This window comes from Nanorana parkeri, unplaced genomic scaffold (genome assembly GCF_000935625.1).
Source record: "Nanorana parkeri isolate BGI_ZX_2015 unplaced genomic scaffold, ASM93562v1 scaffold100, whole genome shotgun sequence".
Lineage (NCBI taxonomy): Eukaryota > Metazoa > Chordata > Amphibia > Anura > Dicroglossidae > Nanorana > Nanorana parkeri.
Genome location: NW_017306368.1, coordinates 1,370,243 through 1,387,931, shown reverse-complemented (window position 1 = coordinate 1,387,931; position 17,689 = coordinate 1,370,243). Strand labels below are relative to the sequence as shown.

The 17,689-nt window shown below is 43.6% G+C and overlaps 1 protein-coding gene across 1 annotated transcript in view; it reads right to left on the bottom strand.

The window, feature by feature from the left end:
* The window catches only part of RASGRP3 (RAS guanyl releasing protein 3), an 84,451-nt gene that overhangs the window by 34,047 nt on the left and 32,715 nt on the right, over positions 1 to 17,689 (bottom strand). The window contains exons 5-7 of the mRNA XM_018552895.1: positions 16,412 to 16,543; positions 1,909 to 2,056; positions 262 to 435 (exon numbers count right to left, since the gene is read on the bottom strand). Of these exons, the coding sequence (XP_018408397.1) occupies positions 262 to 435; positions 1,909 to 2,056; positions 16,412 to 16,543 (454 nt within the window). The remainder of the gene's footprint in view (positions 1 to 261; positions 436 to 1,908; positions 2,057 to 16,411; positions 16,544 to 17,689) is intronic.

Here is a 17,689-nt window from a genome sequence, read left to right as displayed (position 1 = left end):
TCTATTTTTTTTTCTATTTTCTATTTTTTATAATCCATTTACAAGTGAAGAAAGATGTAGATTATGTGAACCATCAAATGTTTTGCCTCAGCTGATTCCCTCATATTTTCCACTTGAAGACATTAACCTTGGTGACATCATAACAAGCTTGGTGGAAGATAAAAGGAAGCACAGATGGGTCAAGCAAAAATCATTTGGTGTTTATACCTTTTGGCAAAACACATGTTTAGTTTATTAAATGAAGGCACATCGGCCTTTTACCTCGGCAACATTAATATACTTGGTAATAACCTCCGCTCTTTGCTGTGGGGTTGGCTTGCTCAGAATCATAAGCTGTACCCATTTAGAGATGCCATTGAATAGCGCTATGGAGCGCTCCAAAGTTGGATTGTCCACTAAGGAACCATGAATTACGTAGCTTTGGTAATCTGTAAACTGAAGACAAAAATATATATACATATCAGTTCTAGATATAGGTTTGCATAATGACCCAAAGCCAAGAGAAGATGATACCTATTGCTGTCCTGGGACCTAAGTAGTTGCTTGGGGCTACACCTATAGATTTCCTTTCCAGTAGTTCCTATTTATTAGTTCTACTTTGCTGCATAGAGATGTGATCTTTTTCAAGTTTTTTTAGATCCTCCTAATGTGAATATAATGACTTGCTGGCTTCTACTATTTTTTCTACTAGTTTTCAGTTATCCTCACAAAGCCATTAGGAATATGTCACACTATCACAACTATATTTACTGTGTTATTTAATTCCACAAATGGATGAAAATCATACAAAGAATATGTTACTCACTTATATACATTTGAAAGGACTATAGCTATTAACTCTGGAGTGAGAGTCCCCCAATAGAATAGAAGCAAGAAGCCAGTGGGAGCCCTCTACTATCCATCCAATGCAGATTTTTTTTAGTTGGAGCTGTCCTTTAAATGCTGGCATATATCTATCTATAGGTTGCCCCAGAGGTAGCCACAACACTCAATTTGTAAGGTAAATGCCTGGGTGCACATCTACAAAAATATTCATACAAATCTAAAGTAGATATAGAGGCACTCATGGGGTTTGCAGTGTGCTTGCTTTGACTTATCTCCACTGCAAAACGCATGAGTTCCTGTAGTTATCTATAAGTAGCAATAATTTAGTTAGACAGACTATTGAAATGAAAATGCCCCATAGTTGATACTGGGACAAACATAGCATGTATTTCTTTTTTATTAATGTATATTTCTCCCTATAAAATAGAATTATTATGCCAAACATAATCAGCTAACACCTTACAATAAATGATTCTTCTTCCAAATATATGAACATTATAGTAAACAAAATACTCTGCACAAGCCATTTATGTCTATGTCTAAAATTTACATCTAGTGTATCTGTGTGTGTAGACTCTCAAAAACATTTTTAATTTTAGCAGAATAAATGGCAAGGCTAACTAGTTAGGGGGGTAAGCAGGCTCATAATGTAAATTGTAAAGCACAAAAAAGCTGCATTGCATTAAAGAACTCATTGCACTTGAAGTAAACAAACCCTGATATTTTAAATTTTTTTTATACATGAATATACATTTAGAAGATCATAAGTCAGCAAATGACAGCATGATGCAGCCCACAGCAGATAGGATTAAAAAATCAAAACTGTTCCGATTATTATAGAACATGCAGCACATGGCCTGGGCTCCCTAAGACAGATGGAGCCCTGAATGTTTTCACTGTGGCTAAGGTTGTTGTTCTTTTCCTCTGGTTCTTAATAAAAACAAACGATTAAATTAAATAAGTGCACAGTTTGGCTAACATCTCCGATGTCTTTTAACCTGTAATAAAAGTCATTATTTTGAAATATAAATTTCTAACACTTTAAATATAAAAACAATGAGCTTATCAGAAAATGTTGCTTACAGATATTCTTCGGAAGGCTTTATACTCTAGAAATGTTAGGTGTTCTGCCAGCTCCACAGGCTCCAGATGGTCAAACAGAAGGCAAACCTTTCCCTTCTTTGATGTTTTTTTCCTCTGTGTGACTCTTCGCATCCAGTCATAAGATGGGCTGCAAACAAAAGTGACAATGTACGCTGTCACCACAAAATGCAACAATCAATAAACAATTAACACTCTGTTCAGTGTTTGTGATGCACCCATTTACAAGTGTGGCTCTGTTCTCAACACCTTACTATGCGCAGTCCTAAAAAAATCCATAAAAATAATTTTACCGTATGTCCATTTTATGAAAATGATTATTTACAAATGTATTTTAATTTTAGTAGCCATGGGGGAGTTTTTCTTTTGAAGTGAAAAAAACCATTGATGCACCAATAGCATTTTTTCCAGACCAAGTACTCGTCGATACCAAATACCGATACTTTTTTGTTACACGTGGCAGTCATGTTTTTTCTAAAACAATACAGACTAATTATTTTAGGACAGTGGTGGAGCGCTAAGCTGTGAACCTGGTAGTTCTGCAACTGACTCCAAGCTGTAGAGGGACTACAAATTTCAGCAATACATTATATAGAAATGTAGAATAATGCCATTAGCTATAGAGGACTACAAATCCCAGCAATACATTATACAACAATGCAGAATAATACCATCAGCTACAGAGGACTACAAATCCGAGCAATACATTATATAGAAATGCAAAATACCATCAGCTATAGATTACTACAAATCACAGCAATACATTCTACAGCAGTGCAGAATACCATCAATTATAGAGAACTCCAAATCTCAGGAATACATTATACAGCAATGCAGAATAATGGTATTATTCTGCATTGCTGTATAATGTATTTCTGGGATTTGCTGTCCTCTATAATTGATGGTATTCTGCATTGCTGTATAATGTATTGCTGCGAATAGTAGTCCTCTACAGCTGATGGTATTATTATAATATCAACTATATAGAACTACAAATCCCAGCAATATATTATACAACAATGCCAAATGGCAACCAGCTATAGAGTACTACAAATTCCATCAATACACTATAAAGCAATGCAGAATAGTATATGAACTTACTACATACTCTGTGCTGCCACTCTCTGCTCCTTGGTGCTGGCCTGATGTCTCAGGCAGAGGACAGTCTCAGCAGGGGCAGATGTGGACGGTCTCAGCAGGGGAAGATGTGGAGGATTGCAGATGGGGCATTGTGAAGGATTTCCCCAGGGGCAGATGTGGAGGGTCTCAGCAGGGGCAGAGGTGAGTTATCACAGCAGGGGCAGATTTAGAGGGTCTGACAGGAACAAATGTGGAGGGTCTCAGCAGGGGCAGATTTGGAGGATTGCAGCAGGGGCAGATGTGGAAGGTCTCTGCAGGGGCAGATGCAGATGGTCACAGCAGGGGCAGATGTGGAGGGTCTCAGCAGTGGCAGATGTGGAGGATCACAGCAAGGGAGATGTGTGGGCTGGTGCTGTAAACATGTTTCCCCGGAAGGCTGCCGTGAGGTCCCCAGCAAGAGTGTTTTGGGTATTGGGGCATTTTCACGAGTACGAGTACTCATGAAAATTCCTAGTATCGCCGCCGATACTGGTATTGGTACATCCCTAAAAAAAACTCCAGTCTTGGATTCATGAGGCAAAGGTCTCTCTTAGACCCCAATCATTAACTAAGGGGTCTATTCACTAAGCTGCGGAAGGATCTAGGCCGTAGCTTCGGCTGATCCTTCGGCCCCAGGACCTGCTTTACGGGCTATTCAGTATAGCCCGTACAGCTCCTGAAGTTGGCCGAGCGGCTTAGTCGAGCCCAAGGCATATGCCTCTGTGGATTGGCCGCCCGACAGCCTGGTTCTGACCGCTGGGCGGAGCCAGGCGTCATCTCACAGCTGGCTCCGGCGACTTTCAGAGAGATCAGCGTCCCTGGTTACCAGCTAACCAGGGACCATGTCATTAGACACTGAATGCGGCCTCTCCGTGTTCTCAGTGTGTAATGACAGATGGTATTCCTGGTTAACTGGTAACCAGGAACGCCATCTGTCATTCCTCCCCCGGACGCTCTGGCAGTCTAATAGGCTCCCGGCCGCCCAGGAGAGAAACGCTATCTCCCAGAAAGGTTCACTCGATCGAGCAGAGTAAACCTTTCCCTGCTTGTTTTTTTTTTTTTCTTCTGACATCGGAGCCCAGAAGAATAAAAAAAGAAATCACCATCACCATAGGAATGCATAGCTAGATTCCTATTGGCTATTTCAATTTGCAATAGCCAATAGCAAACTATCTATTTGCACCCGCCCACTGCTGCAGTTCTCCATCAGGTCCCCCTCTGGTGATTGACAGCAACAGAGGGCGGGTGCAATAGCTAGTTTGCTATTGGCTATTGCAAAGTGAAATAGCCAATAGGAATCTAACTATGCATTCCTATAGTGTGTGTTTTTTTTTTTTTTACGGCAACAGAACCGCCCGGCCAATAGAAAACAGTTGGGCGGAGCTAACTGTCACTGCTAGCTCCGCACGATCGTTTTCTAATCTTTTTTCTACTTTTTTAAGTATTTTTCTATTCTGCTCAGTTCCACAGAGGGACCGAGCAGAACAGCCGAGCCGAATGCCGCTCGGCTATTTACTCACTGCTGTTCAGAATCTATGAGAATAGACCGAACAGCAGCGAGTAGCCTGCCGGAGGTTCGGCTTAGCCGATCCAAATGTTGGATCGGCTGAGTCAAACTCCTTCTTAACTTTCCAGGTCGGCCGAACATGCTCAGCATGTTCGGCCGACCCAAAGCCACCCGATGTACGGCTGATTTCATCCGATATACGGCTGGAATCAGTCGTACCAGCCTGAAGTAAATAGCCGAACAGCGTTCGGCTCACTTCACTTGGGGTTGGTTAGTCACTCGGCTGCCAACGGCAGCTTAGTGAATAGACCCCTAAATTAACCATGTTTTAGCAGCCTGGAGTTTACAGCAGTTTATAGGGAATATTTATAATACAGTGACATCCACCAAACATTTACTGCATGCGTGCCTTGCTGCTGCATTGGTTTTAAATTGCAGCGATTGATTCAGCTGCAGTGAATGTTTTGTCAATGTCACATTTTCTGCTTTCTAAATATGCCCCACAGATCTTTTGGTACACTGTTAATTCCACTTTCTTGATGTTAAATTTGATTTAAAATGCATTAGATGATTGGACTAATTATAAGCTACTATGGATACATTATTTATTAAAACCCAACTGAACTTTCATTTGTATTGGCTCAGTACATACCAGGTGTACATTCCAAGCAAAAGGTGTGCAAAATCTTGCAGAATGTTTTCTTTAGAAAGCAGCCATAGCCTGAGCAAATATGCCTCTCCCCTACCAGCATTCTGCAGAAAAGAGTGCTTGCTCTCTGTTTAGAAGCAGTGGTCTCCCTGCAAATGTCCATCACACCCCCTTCTGAGTCAGACCTGGAAAGCTCTAATCAGCAGGGAGCATAAGCTTTGCTGAATGCAGAGTTAAAGGTTTGACTCCAGGCTATGCATGGGACCTCTGCAGAGGAACTACTGGTTCCACATCGATAGCAAGGGTCCTTCTCTGCAGCAAGTTAGTGCAGGACAGGCTTTTCTACTCAGGATCTGGCTGCTTTGTAAAGAAAACAACTGCAAGGCTTTAAACTTTTTTTATGTACCTAGAACTTTTTTTAAACTGGAAGTTCAACTGAACTTTAATAATGATTATTTATCAGTAAATCATAGTAATGCCATTTTAACAAAGCTTGAGATACCTCACATGCAGTTACTATATTAGCTCTTTTCGGCTGAGTGAAGTTCTGAGAAAAAGCCTAATAGACTTGGCTGTATGGCATGATGAAATTGTCAGGGAAAGTTCTCGCTACAGGTAAAGGCTCATACTGTTATTCTGTTGCTGGAAACAGCTTGCGCCTAATTCAAATCACAGTTCTGATGTACTGATCCTTATGTTCCTATCTGTGACCTCTCAAGAAGTAGAAAGGTAGCAGGGCGGCAGTGGGAAATCACTAAGAAATGGAAACCTCATATAACTGTAATCCCCAAGGCTGATAAAGATCTCACTCTTTGCACTAATTATAGACCAATTTATCTTATTAATGTGGACCTTAAACTCTATGCGAAACTCTTGGCGAATCGCCTGAGTCAACATGTCCCATCCCTGATCCATATGGATCAGGTGGGGTTTGTTCCCTTTCGTGAAGCCAGAGACAATACAATCAAGACGCTTACTCTCATGCACTATGCCAAGTCCTCTGGTCTCCCCCTGTGCCTCCTGTCTGTTGATGCAGAGAAGGCATTTGACCGTTTGAGCTGGACCTTCCTTGCTCTAACCCTGGAACAAATTGGCCTGCCGAAACTGTTTGTAGAAAAGATTATGGCCCTTTATAATTGCCCTACGGGCCGGGTGCGAGTCAATGGCTCCCTATCCCCTCCCTTTCTTATACGAAATGGAACTAGACAAGGCTGTCCACTGTCCTCTTTTTTGTACATTTTGGCGATGGAACATCTTGCGATAGCTATCCGCATGAATCAATCTATCCGGGGCATTTGTATTCAGGGTCATCATTATAAACTTGGATTGTATGCAGATGATGTCTTGCTTTATCTATCCAATCCCTGTATTGGCCTACCTTCCTTGCTGGAAGAATTCATTAGGTTTGGATATGTCAGCAATTTTGAAGTAAACCTACACAAAACTGAGGCCCTAAATATCTCTCTTCCTTCAACGGAAATTGACCAAGTACGGGACCACTTTCAACTCAAATGGCAAGCTACTGCCGTTAAATATCTGGGTATATTTCTATCCCCTGAACAAACCGATCTTTATCGCCTAAATTATGCCCCACTTTTTCAGTCCACAATCTCACGTCCCCAACAATGGAACTCCCGTCGACACTCCTGGCTGGGCAGGGTTGCGCTCTTTAAAATGGATATACTCCCCCGCTTTCTTTATCTCTTTCAAACACTGCCCTTGGCTTTGCCTGCCTCCTTTTTTCTGCATTTGCGGTCCGCATTGCTTCGTTTTATCTGGGCGGGTAAGCCTCCAAGGTTGGCGTACAGCGTTTTGACTCGAGCTAAAGATGCCCGGGGGTCTGGCCCTGCCTGATCTAAAGGTCTACTACTGCGCTGCACTCCTCTCCCAGATTCTTGATCGGCGATATCATGGGGCCCATAAGATCTGGGTCTCGTTAGAAGCACTTATTTCCCCGATACTCCCCTTTTCCATACCTTGGCTTTCTCATGCTCATCGCCCCCCAGTATCATCTCTTCCCATTACCCTCCCACACCTCTTGAAGGTATGGGATGTTTTAATGAAGACAACTCACCTGTCATCATTGGTGGGCCCCATGACACCTATAATGGGAAATCCTGAGTTCCCTCCTGGCTGTATCTTCTCTAGTTTCCTGCATTGGTCGGCCGAAGAGCCGTCACCTATGATAGAGGCTCTTACGGAGACGGCCTTGAAACCTCTGAATGCTTTGTTAGCAAACCATCCCCATAACCCTGGCTCTTGGCTACTATATTTCCAACTCTGTGCATTCTATAGGGAATTGGGGGGCCAGGCTCCCTTACATTGCCCGCTCTTGTGGTTCGAGTCACTTTGTGGTCTAGATGAAGCACCCTCTCATACCATTTCTTTGCTATACAATCAGTTGATTGCTGCAAAATCTCTGGATCGCCCCCTGTTTATATCCAGGTGGGAGAGGGATCTGGGCTTTGCCCTTACTGATGAGGAAGTACGCACATCGTTCCTATTAACTCACAAACTTTCCATCGCATGTTCGGCCCAAGAAAAGGGATATAAAATTCTAACTCGCCGGTATCGATGTCCGGCCCTATTACACAGGATCTTCCCTGACAGGCCAGCACATTGCCGGCGCTGTTTGAATACAGAAGGCACACACCTTCATATTTGGTGGAGCTGTCCGGTGTTATTGCCTTTTTGGAGTCGTGTCTTTGACATATATAACCAAGTCATGGGAACTTCCCTGGCTCCATCCCCTAAGGTAGCCCTGTTGTCGGTCTTGCCTGGCTCCTTGGCCTTGGTCAAGAAAGACCTGCTTCGCTTCTTTGTGGCCGCTGCCCAGACAATTATTCCGCGCCACTGGAATACTGTGGACCCCCCGACCGTGAGGGAGTGGATTGCTGAACTGTGCTTGATCAGGCGTTATGAAGAGCTGACTGCTTCCTTGTGCGAGCGTCAATCCCAATGTGCAACATTATGGGCCCCTTGGATTTTATATATGGACTCTGCGGCATATCGTGCATTGTAAGTCGCTAGATATTTGGTTATGAAATATGGTCTGACGTACTGTCTCTAAAGTGATCACTGGCCATGCAATTGGGATCATAGATGATGTGGGATCATAGATGATGTGGGATCGGAGGAGTTTCCTTTTCTCTTTTTTTCTTCTCTATCTGCTATTTCGACCTCTCTTCTTTCTCTTATTTTGTCATGTCCTTTTGTGTGGATTGTGAGGGTTTCCCCTCAATCTATGTTTGCGCGAGTACTGCCTAATATCAGGGGATACAACACGGTTTTTTTGTTGTTGTTTTTTCTTTTTCTTTCCCGACTGTTGCACTTTTGGCCCGAGGCTTAATCTATAGGCGCCATTGTCGACCACGGCCTCTGGAACCTATTCATGGGTCAGGTATTATATTGTTCCTTTAGGAATGTGATTGTCCCTGAAGGAATGTGTGACCTTTTAATATCAGTGCACTGTATCTGATCGGATCAATTAACAAACGTACCGTGTTGCCCAGTGTTTTATTACTGTCTGTATTACATGTACTGGAAACATTAATAAAATCTGATTGTTTAAAGAAATGGAAACCTTGCACAAATGTTTATGACAGCTATATTTTGAGTATATACAGACACAATTTTTTTTGTGCACCGAAACCCAAAACAATCTCAGGATTTTTCCATGATATATTAACAGTGAGACTATGTTAAGTTAGTAAGTATCTGATATATCCAGTTTTTAAAATTGTGAGCAATTGTGAAACACTTCTGGCTTTACTCAGTAAAACAGAGAGTGGTGAAAGAGAGTTCACTGATCTCCCATCGTTCTCCAACCTGAATCTCTCTACTTTGGTCCTGGACTCACAAAGGAGCCAGATCTGCCTGGGGACCTCAGGGCTTTCTCAGGGCCAAAAATAGAACACTTGATAAAAAAACTGAGGAGAACACTGTCTATAAACATTTGAATCATTAATGCACAAATGCACAGGACTCTACACCGGTGCATACAACAAAATTAATCAGCCCTGGCAAGCAATTTTCATCTGCAAAGTACACATACTGTATATGATTTACTAAAGAAATAGAGCAGGCTCACTTTCCAAAGGGATTTTTTTGTGTTCACTTTGAACAATCTATGATGCACAAGCAGAACAAAATAAAAATCAGGATTTTTGGTTAAGATTGAATGATTGGAGTGAGCACAGATTCACCTTATTCACTAAGCTAAGTTAAAATATTCACATTTACTCCTTTAATATTTCAACCTTACTGAGTCATGGCAAGCCCCATACCTTATCCCTTATGATGGTTCTACCAGGTCATCTAAGTGTCATACATACATTTAAAAATGTTGGAATATAGGGTAATTTTTGGTACTAGTTATTGCAGACTTCATATCCTTTGATGCAACTCGTTTGATTGTTCTCCAGTGATATTTTGCAGTCTTTGTTTTATACATAAAGGAGAACTATGAGGTGAGTGCTTTTCACTCACCTCATAGTTCTAGCCGACCTGTGACAATGAGACAGTCACAGGTCGGCTCAGTAGATCGGGAGGTGAGCGAACACATACCGGGTTCGCTCACCTCTCGATCCTGTCACGGCTCTCTGCCGCGACAGGGGGAGGGGCTGGATTCCCCTCTCCCCGCTCCGATCTGCCAGCGCTGACTGGCGGAACGGACAGGGGAGGGGGCGGATACAGCTGGCTCTGCCTCTAGATAGGCAGAGCCAGCTGTCATTCACGCAGCTGGGCGGATCCCGTCATCTAAGTCGGGATCCGCTCCGGCGTCTCAGTATACCGCGAGCTGTAGCTCGATGTATACTGAGCTTAGAGTAACGGGAGGACGCTAGTTTGTGTCCTCCCGTTACCCTAAGGAGAACTATGGGGAAAAACACTGACCCCATAGTTCTCCTTTAAGAATTGCAAACTGGAAATTGCCATATATGAACAATACAATGAAAACTATGGCTTTAACCAATTATAATGCATGACTACATGTGTGTAATTTATCTGCTATTTTGGTAGATATGTGATATAGTTAATGCTATGGCCAGTTGCAGCATATACTGTATTAAGGTGAGCAATCTGTTTTTAGTTCATATAGTTGTGCAATACTGTATATGACATGCTGAATACTTGACTGGACTGTTGCTGTAGATAATGGGAATATGTGTTTAACTGTCAGGGCCCGGCTTTGGAAGTGTAAGGTGGATCACAGCTGCGGTTCCAACAGTGTCTCTAGTGCGGTGGTCAGGCTAAAATCCCCGGCGGCTCTCTCAATCATAAATGGAGAGTTGGGGATTTAGTCATCATGGACCGCTAGAAATAGGCGGCAGTAACAGGAGAAGTAGTTTAGTGATTATTAATTTATACGCCTAATCTTGGCAATCCTATCGTGATACAGTATCTATGACGGATATCAGAAGCAATCCCCTTCACACAGCATATATGGCTTAAGTATGGCAAAGCAGGCAGGTGATACCCAAAGTCTCCACCAGAGGGCAGCGTATATGAGCCAAGTCAATTGCTGAGTTCAAATAGCAGATACTTGCGGTTTGGTGGTATGAGCGATCAGCTGCATGCGAGAGGAGTCCAGTGGCGGCTGGTTGCTGGGGAGAAGTGAGGATCCGTGTAGAGCCGCGGCCGATGCGCCCCAGCCTGGAACGCAGTCGGGAGGAGCCAGGAACCCGTGGGACATTACAGGACCCCCTCCTCAAGGGAAGCCCTCCGGGGTTCCAAGAAGATGACGGCTTGGACGGATACCTGTTATGGAACCTCCTCTTCAGCAGGGGAGCATGTACGTCCCGATCACTCTCCCAAGAGTCGTCCTGAGGACCATATCCTTTCCATCGGATGAGGTATTGCAAGGTCCTACCCCGTCTTCTGGAGTCGAGAACCTCTTCAACCTCGTACTCGATCTCCCCCTGTACCTCCACGGGGGGTGCAGGCTGAGGAGACCTGGCAGGGAAGGGATCAGGCCTGAATTGTTTAAGCAACGAGACGTGGAATGACGGGTGGACTCGCAGTTCAGGGGGCAACACTAGACGGACTGCATTGGGGTTGATCACCTTGTCGATCACGTAAGGTCCAATGAACTGTCTCCCCAGCTTCTTAGAAGGAATCTTCAGCCTCAAGTTTTTTGTGGAGAGCCAGACCTTTTCTCCCACCTGGTAGGTTGGTGGTGCCCGTCGTCTTAGATCATAAAAGCGTTTCTGATGTTCTTGAGCACCTTTTAGGTTACCTTGGAGCAATATTCTGATTTTGGAGAGTTTCGTCAGGTAGTCCTCGGCCGACGGCACGTTAGGAGGAAGAAAGTCAGTTGGCAAGTAGGTCGGGTGGAAGCCGTAGTTCGAGAAGAAAGGTGTCTGCTGAGTAGAAGAACTGGTGGTATTGTTAAAAGCAAATTCCGCCAGTGGTAGTAGGTTATACCATAGGTATGTCTATAGAAGCTAATAACCCATATGGGGGTCTCCTTTCATGTTTGCACGTTAGACATCTCTCGCAGGTGGTGACATAGTCTAGGACAGTGTCTTTCATGCGGGGCCACCAGAAGTGCCTTTTGATCAATTCGAGGGTCTTGATGTAACCAGGATGCCCCGCTAGTGGGACATCATGGAGTAATTGTAGGACTGTGGGTTGCATGGAGGGAGGAACGTACATCCTAGTATCCTTGTAGACGAATCCTTCTTCATCGGTGGTGAGTCCCGGAGGTAGAGAATCTAAGCTAGTGGGAAGGCTGTTTCTGATTTGTTCCTTGAAGGGTATGGTAGAGCCGAGAAACTTGGACGCGGAAATAATTGGAGAAGGTGAAGGAGTCACTGGATCCTCTTCGTGAATTCGTGACAGTGAATCAGCCTTGCCGTTACGCGTACCAGGACGGTAGGAAATAATAAAATCAAAACGGTCAAAGAACAAACTCCATCTGACTTGTCTCCCCGAGAGAGTTTTGCAGGTCTTGAGAAACTGAAGATTTCGATGGTCTGTGAAGATCGTGAACGGATATCTTGTTCCCTCTAGTAAGTGTCTCCAGGTCTCTAGTGCAACCTTAATTGCAAGGAGTTCCTTCTCCCCAATAGGGTAGTTAGTTTCTGCGGCTGTGAGGGTTCTGGAGAAGAAAGCCACGGGGTGCAGCGGAGTGTCGAGGCCTATACGTTGTGATAACACTCCTCCCACAGCGACATGAGAGGCATCGACCTCTAGGACATAATGGTACTCTGGATTCGGCAACTGCAGGATGGGGGCCGAGATGAAACTTTGCTTCAGGGTTGTGAAGGCCTTCCCATCATTACATTAACATTGTCAGCTTGCCTCTACGGGGGTTATTCACAAAGCTGCTGAAGGCAGTCGAGTGAATAACCCAGCCGAAGTGAAGTGAGCCGAACTATGTTTGGCTATTCACTCTGGCTTAGTACAGCTGATTTCAGCCATACATCAGCTGCCTGCGGCTGCACTTTGGTCAGCCGAACATGCTCTGGATCGGCTGAGCCAAAGCTCTGGCAGCTCACTCGCTGCCATTCGCCCCTATTCTCATAGGAGCCAAACGGCAGTGAGTGAATAGATGAATGCCACCGAGCGTGGTACCGAGCAGAAAAGTAAATAAGTGAAAACAGTTAAAAAAAGTTGAACACATAATTTTAAGATGTAAATAAATTAAAAAATAAAGATTTTTTAAAAAAATTAAAAAAACAATTGGGTGGAGCAAGCAGTGACAGCTACCTCCACCCAACTGTTTCCTATTGGCCAGCACCTGCTAGAGTATTCTAGCAGGTCCCGGCCAATGAACAACAGTTGTTATTGTTTAATGACAGTTCAGCATCCCCAGGTCATTTGGGGACGCTGATCTGTCAGTACAACTGGGCGGAGCCAGCCGTGAGATCACGCCTGGCTCTGCCCAGCTGTCATTTGCGGGTGCAAAATGCCGGCCGTTCGCCCTGCTTTGCCTGTCACTTGAGCTCAGTCGAGCTGAAGCATATACCTTCGGCTCAGCTGAGCCGCTCGACCGCCTTTGGCTGATCTACGGGCTATAGTGAATAGCCTGTACAGCAGCCCTCCGGCGGCCGAGGAAAGCCGAAGGATCAGCCGAAGCTACGACTGGATCCTTCGGCTCCTCTGCGAATAACCCTGTATGTCTTCTTGATTAACAAGGTAAACCTCCTTCCTGTCAAGGCCATTTTTTAGCATTCAGCACTGAGGTATTTTGACATGCAGTGAGAGAGGGTGTTACAGGTATGGTGGGGAACAGGGAGGGTGCAGTAAATGTTGAGATTCCTCCCTCTACTCTCAATTTCATTGGCTCTGTTGTTTACCTTGTTTTGAGAATTTCACTGTCCAACGGACAGTATGTTCAAAGTGAACTGCTTGTGGTTGCATTAGGGGGCATGTGCAAGCAGAGGAAAAAATCATCAACTATACAACACAGACCCCTGATGAAGTCACGTGTTTTGACGTAACGTACATAGGGCAGAGCTTCTGATGTCACTGCACTGAGCTGAGCTGGACGAACGGGCGTTTCATCGTTTTGCTGCCACTTGCCTTGCTGGTTTGATCCAGCAATATCTTATGCCTTTACCTTATGTACCATTGTGAGTACGCATTTCTTTATTTAATAAATTGCATTTTATTGGACGTTACGCACTATGTCCTTGTCCTTTTTCTCTTTCCTCCTATATTTATTCTGGTACTTGTAATCTGACGAGACCTTATCACCTTTACTGTGCATGGGCTTCCCTCCCCCATTAAGAAGGGAAAACGCGCATTTGACCTAGCTCTGCGGGTCTACCTCCCCAGGTGAGCACTCACTTGTCGCTATCACTCACTGGGTGGAGGTGAAGATCTGCCTGCATTATGTGATTGTCCTTACCTGAGAGTTACATGGAAATGGGCTGTAAATCATTTGAGGAATTTTCTTGCACAATCACCATTGTTCTTTTTTTTTGCCTTATTTAGCGGTTTTAGACCAAGTAGAAAACAGCGTTAGTAAATTAGAATCACTTGCAGAATTGAGCGATAGCGATTAGTTGGGAAATTCATCATCAGACACTGAAAGTGACTTTGATGTTGGGAAATTCGTCATCAGACACTGAAAGTTCTCAGTGTGCAATTACCTAGTTACCTAGTGACCAGGGGACGCTGAACTGTCATGAGAGCTTGTCAGAGCCGGCGGTGATATCAAAGCCGGCTTTGCTAAGCTCTCATCGTAATGACAGAACAGCATCCCGTGGTTACTAGGTAACCAGTGACGCTGTTCTGTCATTACGATGAGAGCTTAGCAGAGCCGGCCGGCAGCTCCAACAAGCTCTCATTGTAATGACAGCTGGTTCTGGCCAATGGAAAACAGTTGAGAATAGGCCGAACAGCAGCGAGTAGCCTGCCGGAGGTTCGGCTCAGCCGATCCAGATGTTGGATCAGCTGAGTCGAACTCCTTCTGCACTTTGGTTCGACCCGAACCCAGCCGCAGCAAGCCGTTGAACGGATTATTTCAGTTGGTGTACGGCTGAAATGAGCCGTACAAGCCTGAAGTGCATAGCCGAACAGCGTTGAGGGGCGGGCTTATGATGACTGCAATGCTGAACGGGGAGTGTGCGCGTGCGCACACTGGCCCGTTCGGCAGTGATCTCTCGATCATGTTAAAAACCAGCCGAAAATCGTACGATTCTCGGCTGGTTTTCCAACATGCTCGATATACAAAAGTCGTGCGACCGTATATTAGAAACGGTCGCACGCCTTCCATACACTGCACGATTCTCGTACGGTCACAGGATTTCCCGCGATTCTCGTACGAGAATCGTGCAGTGTATGGACACCTTAAGTCTCTGCTTTACTTAAGTCTAATGAGATTCACAGTATTGCTCTTCACCTAGGACCTAGATGTTCTGCGCAGACCGCGCGTCTAATTTCACTTTATCGATTATTAAATATTGAGTTACTCTTTGCTTTGACTCAAAAGACTACTGTACTACTGTTTTTGGTTTAAATCTTTGTACACACAAAATGTAAAATTTGACACTGTTGTGATACATATTTTGTATCCTGCAACTCTTAATAAAAATGTAAACGAAAAAGAAATAAATGGGTTCGACCGGCATCAGAAAGAAATGTAATAGGATAAAACAACCATAAACATTCTATGTGAGGGAAGTGTCTCTGCAGAAGTCTGACATCCTCCTATTGAGTCAGAGCTATAGTGATCTACTCAGCAAAGCTCATGCAACCTAGCTCAGCCTTTGTGGTGGGGAGTGTTGGATCGCTGTTGATAAACTGCTGTTTTCACATAGAGAACAGTGGTCTTCTGGCTGTCACTCGACTCAGTGGAGGGGGGATATTGGACCACTGCAGATGTGCCGTTCCTTTCACACAGAGAGCAGTGGTCTTCTAGCTCTGACTCAGTGGGGGAGAGGGGATGGTTGGATTGCTGCTTTAACACAGAGAGCAGTGGTTTGCTAGCTCTGACTCAGTGGGGGAGAGAGGAATATTGGACAGAGAGCAGTGGTCTTTTCTGAGCCCTCCAGCTAAAGATTTTGTTCTGCAGTTGGAAATATATTGCAAGCACCAAAAGATAAGACTTTGCTAGATTAGTATTTTCAGAACCTTGAATTTAAAGCACCTTGCTCTTAGACTTGTTCTTCCAGCCTGTCTCCTCCTCCGCTGAAGCGATGATATGTTCCTTGGCATCCTCTGGAAGCACAGAGGATCAGGTGAGTATAACTGTTATTTTTGAACCTAGACAAAAACGAGCACTTAACCCTTGCACTGCAGGGGTAGCCCCACTGCAAGGTTTAAGAAATATTTTCCCTGCAGTTCTGCTTTAACTATTTTTGTGGAAGCAATCAAGCAAGCAACAGTCAAGCTTTAATAATACCATGTTGTCGTGCAAATGCAGTTAACTTTTATATCAAAACTAACATGATATGTCCCAGGTACAAATATGTATTAACAAATTGTTCATGTAAGTGTCACTGTGGGTCATTTGCTAGAGAACACAGTTATGCTATGACCTGATCAAAATCTCTGTTGCCTGTGACAACAAATTATAGCTCTGAGGCTAAATATTCATTCCTTGTCACTATGAACTTGAAAGAACGCATTTTAACATTTCTATTTGCAAATGTAAACCAACACATTACACAAATGACCCCAGTGAAACCACAGAAGGGCTTATTTTTTATAGAGTTCATTCTGCTAATACAAGAAAAAAAATCATAAGAAAATTGACTCACATGCTCGAGATATCTATAAGATTAATGTGCTCTTCATGTCCCAGCTGGCTTGCCAGTTCTCTAAATTCTTCCGTCAACCTTATCAATCCCAGATCCAAATTAAACTCAGCAGGAAATTCTAAAATCCAGTATCTAAAACAGAAATAAGAGCAATCAAGTCTTTCTGTCCCTGCAAAAAATACATCTTGGTTGACTGTGTTCTAATTGATTAACTGACTGTTACTCTAAAAGTCCTTATGTAAAAGTAGACTTTTGTATGTGATTTACGTGTATTTACAGATTTTTCAATGTCAAGACAATACAAAAAAGTTTACAAATGCCTGCAGTCATAACATTTCTTTCATGTCTATTTTTTTCTTAGTAATTGTTACCTTAATTGTTACCTAAGGTTACAAATGGTAGGAGGAATGTAAAAGGAAATAATTTAATTTTAAGTTAAAAAAAAAACTATTAAGATAAATCAAAATGATATCAAATGTGTCTGTCGTTGACAGGCTGTATTTTAAGCAGATGGCACTGTTGCATATTTACAGCCCTTCTCTAACACTGTGGTATTGGGTGACCTTGCTATTTTCCTACTTTGTTCCTCTCATGTTGCGCTAAAAGTCTGTTTAGTAGCTACATTCTTAGTACATAACAGTGGCAAAAAGGATGGGCTATTGCTTATGCCAGTTATCCAAAGTCAGTGAAATCCTGTATACCAGATATTGGTAACTTCTCTAGATCACATGATGGTGTTTGTGGTTTCTCAATCATCATCATCATTGAATTGTTCAGAGGTTTGTTGTGATACTGAGGTTCCTAGGACACATATATTAGGGGTCTATCCACGAAGCAGCCGGAGCCGACGCGTTTCGTCATACGATCCCCTGAAGATGTCACATATGATGAAACGCGTCCGGGCGGGCCTATCCTACTCGATACTACACACAATACAGAAGTACAGGCTATCTGGATGCTGAGTTTGACCGGCCGTTTTTTTCCGATTTTAATTGTGAGTCCCACTTGTTTTTTTAATAAATGGTTTTATATGCTACACCATGAGGAGTTTCTTTCTTGTAATTCTGGCTATTCATCGGCTTATGGAGCACCGCTGGGGCAGATGCTAGGATTTCGTGTCTACGGATCAAATGCTTATTGTTAATATACAATAATAGTGCAGTGAGTGCGCACCCGAAAGGGGCGGCTGACGTAGACACAAAACACAGTGTGGGGAAAAAAATTTAAGCACTTTTGGACTTTTTTGCACATGTTGGATTTAATAATAAGATTATTTCA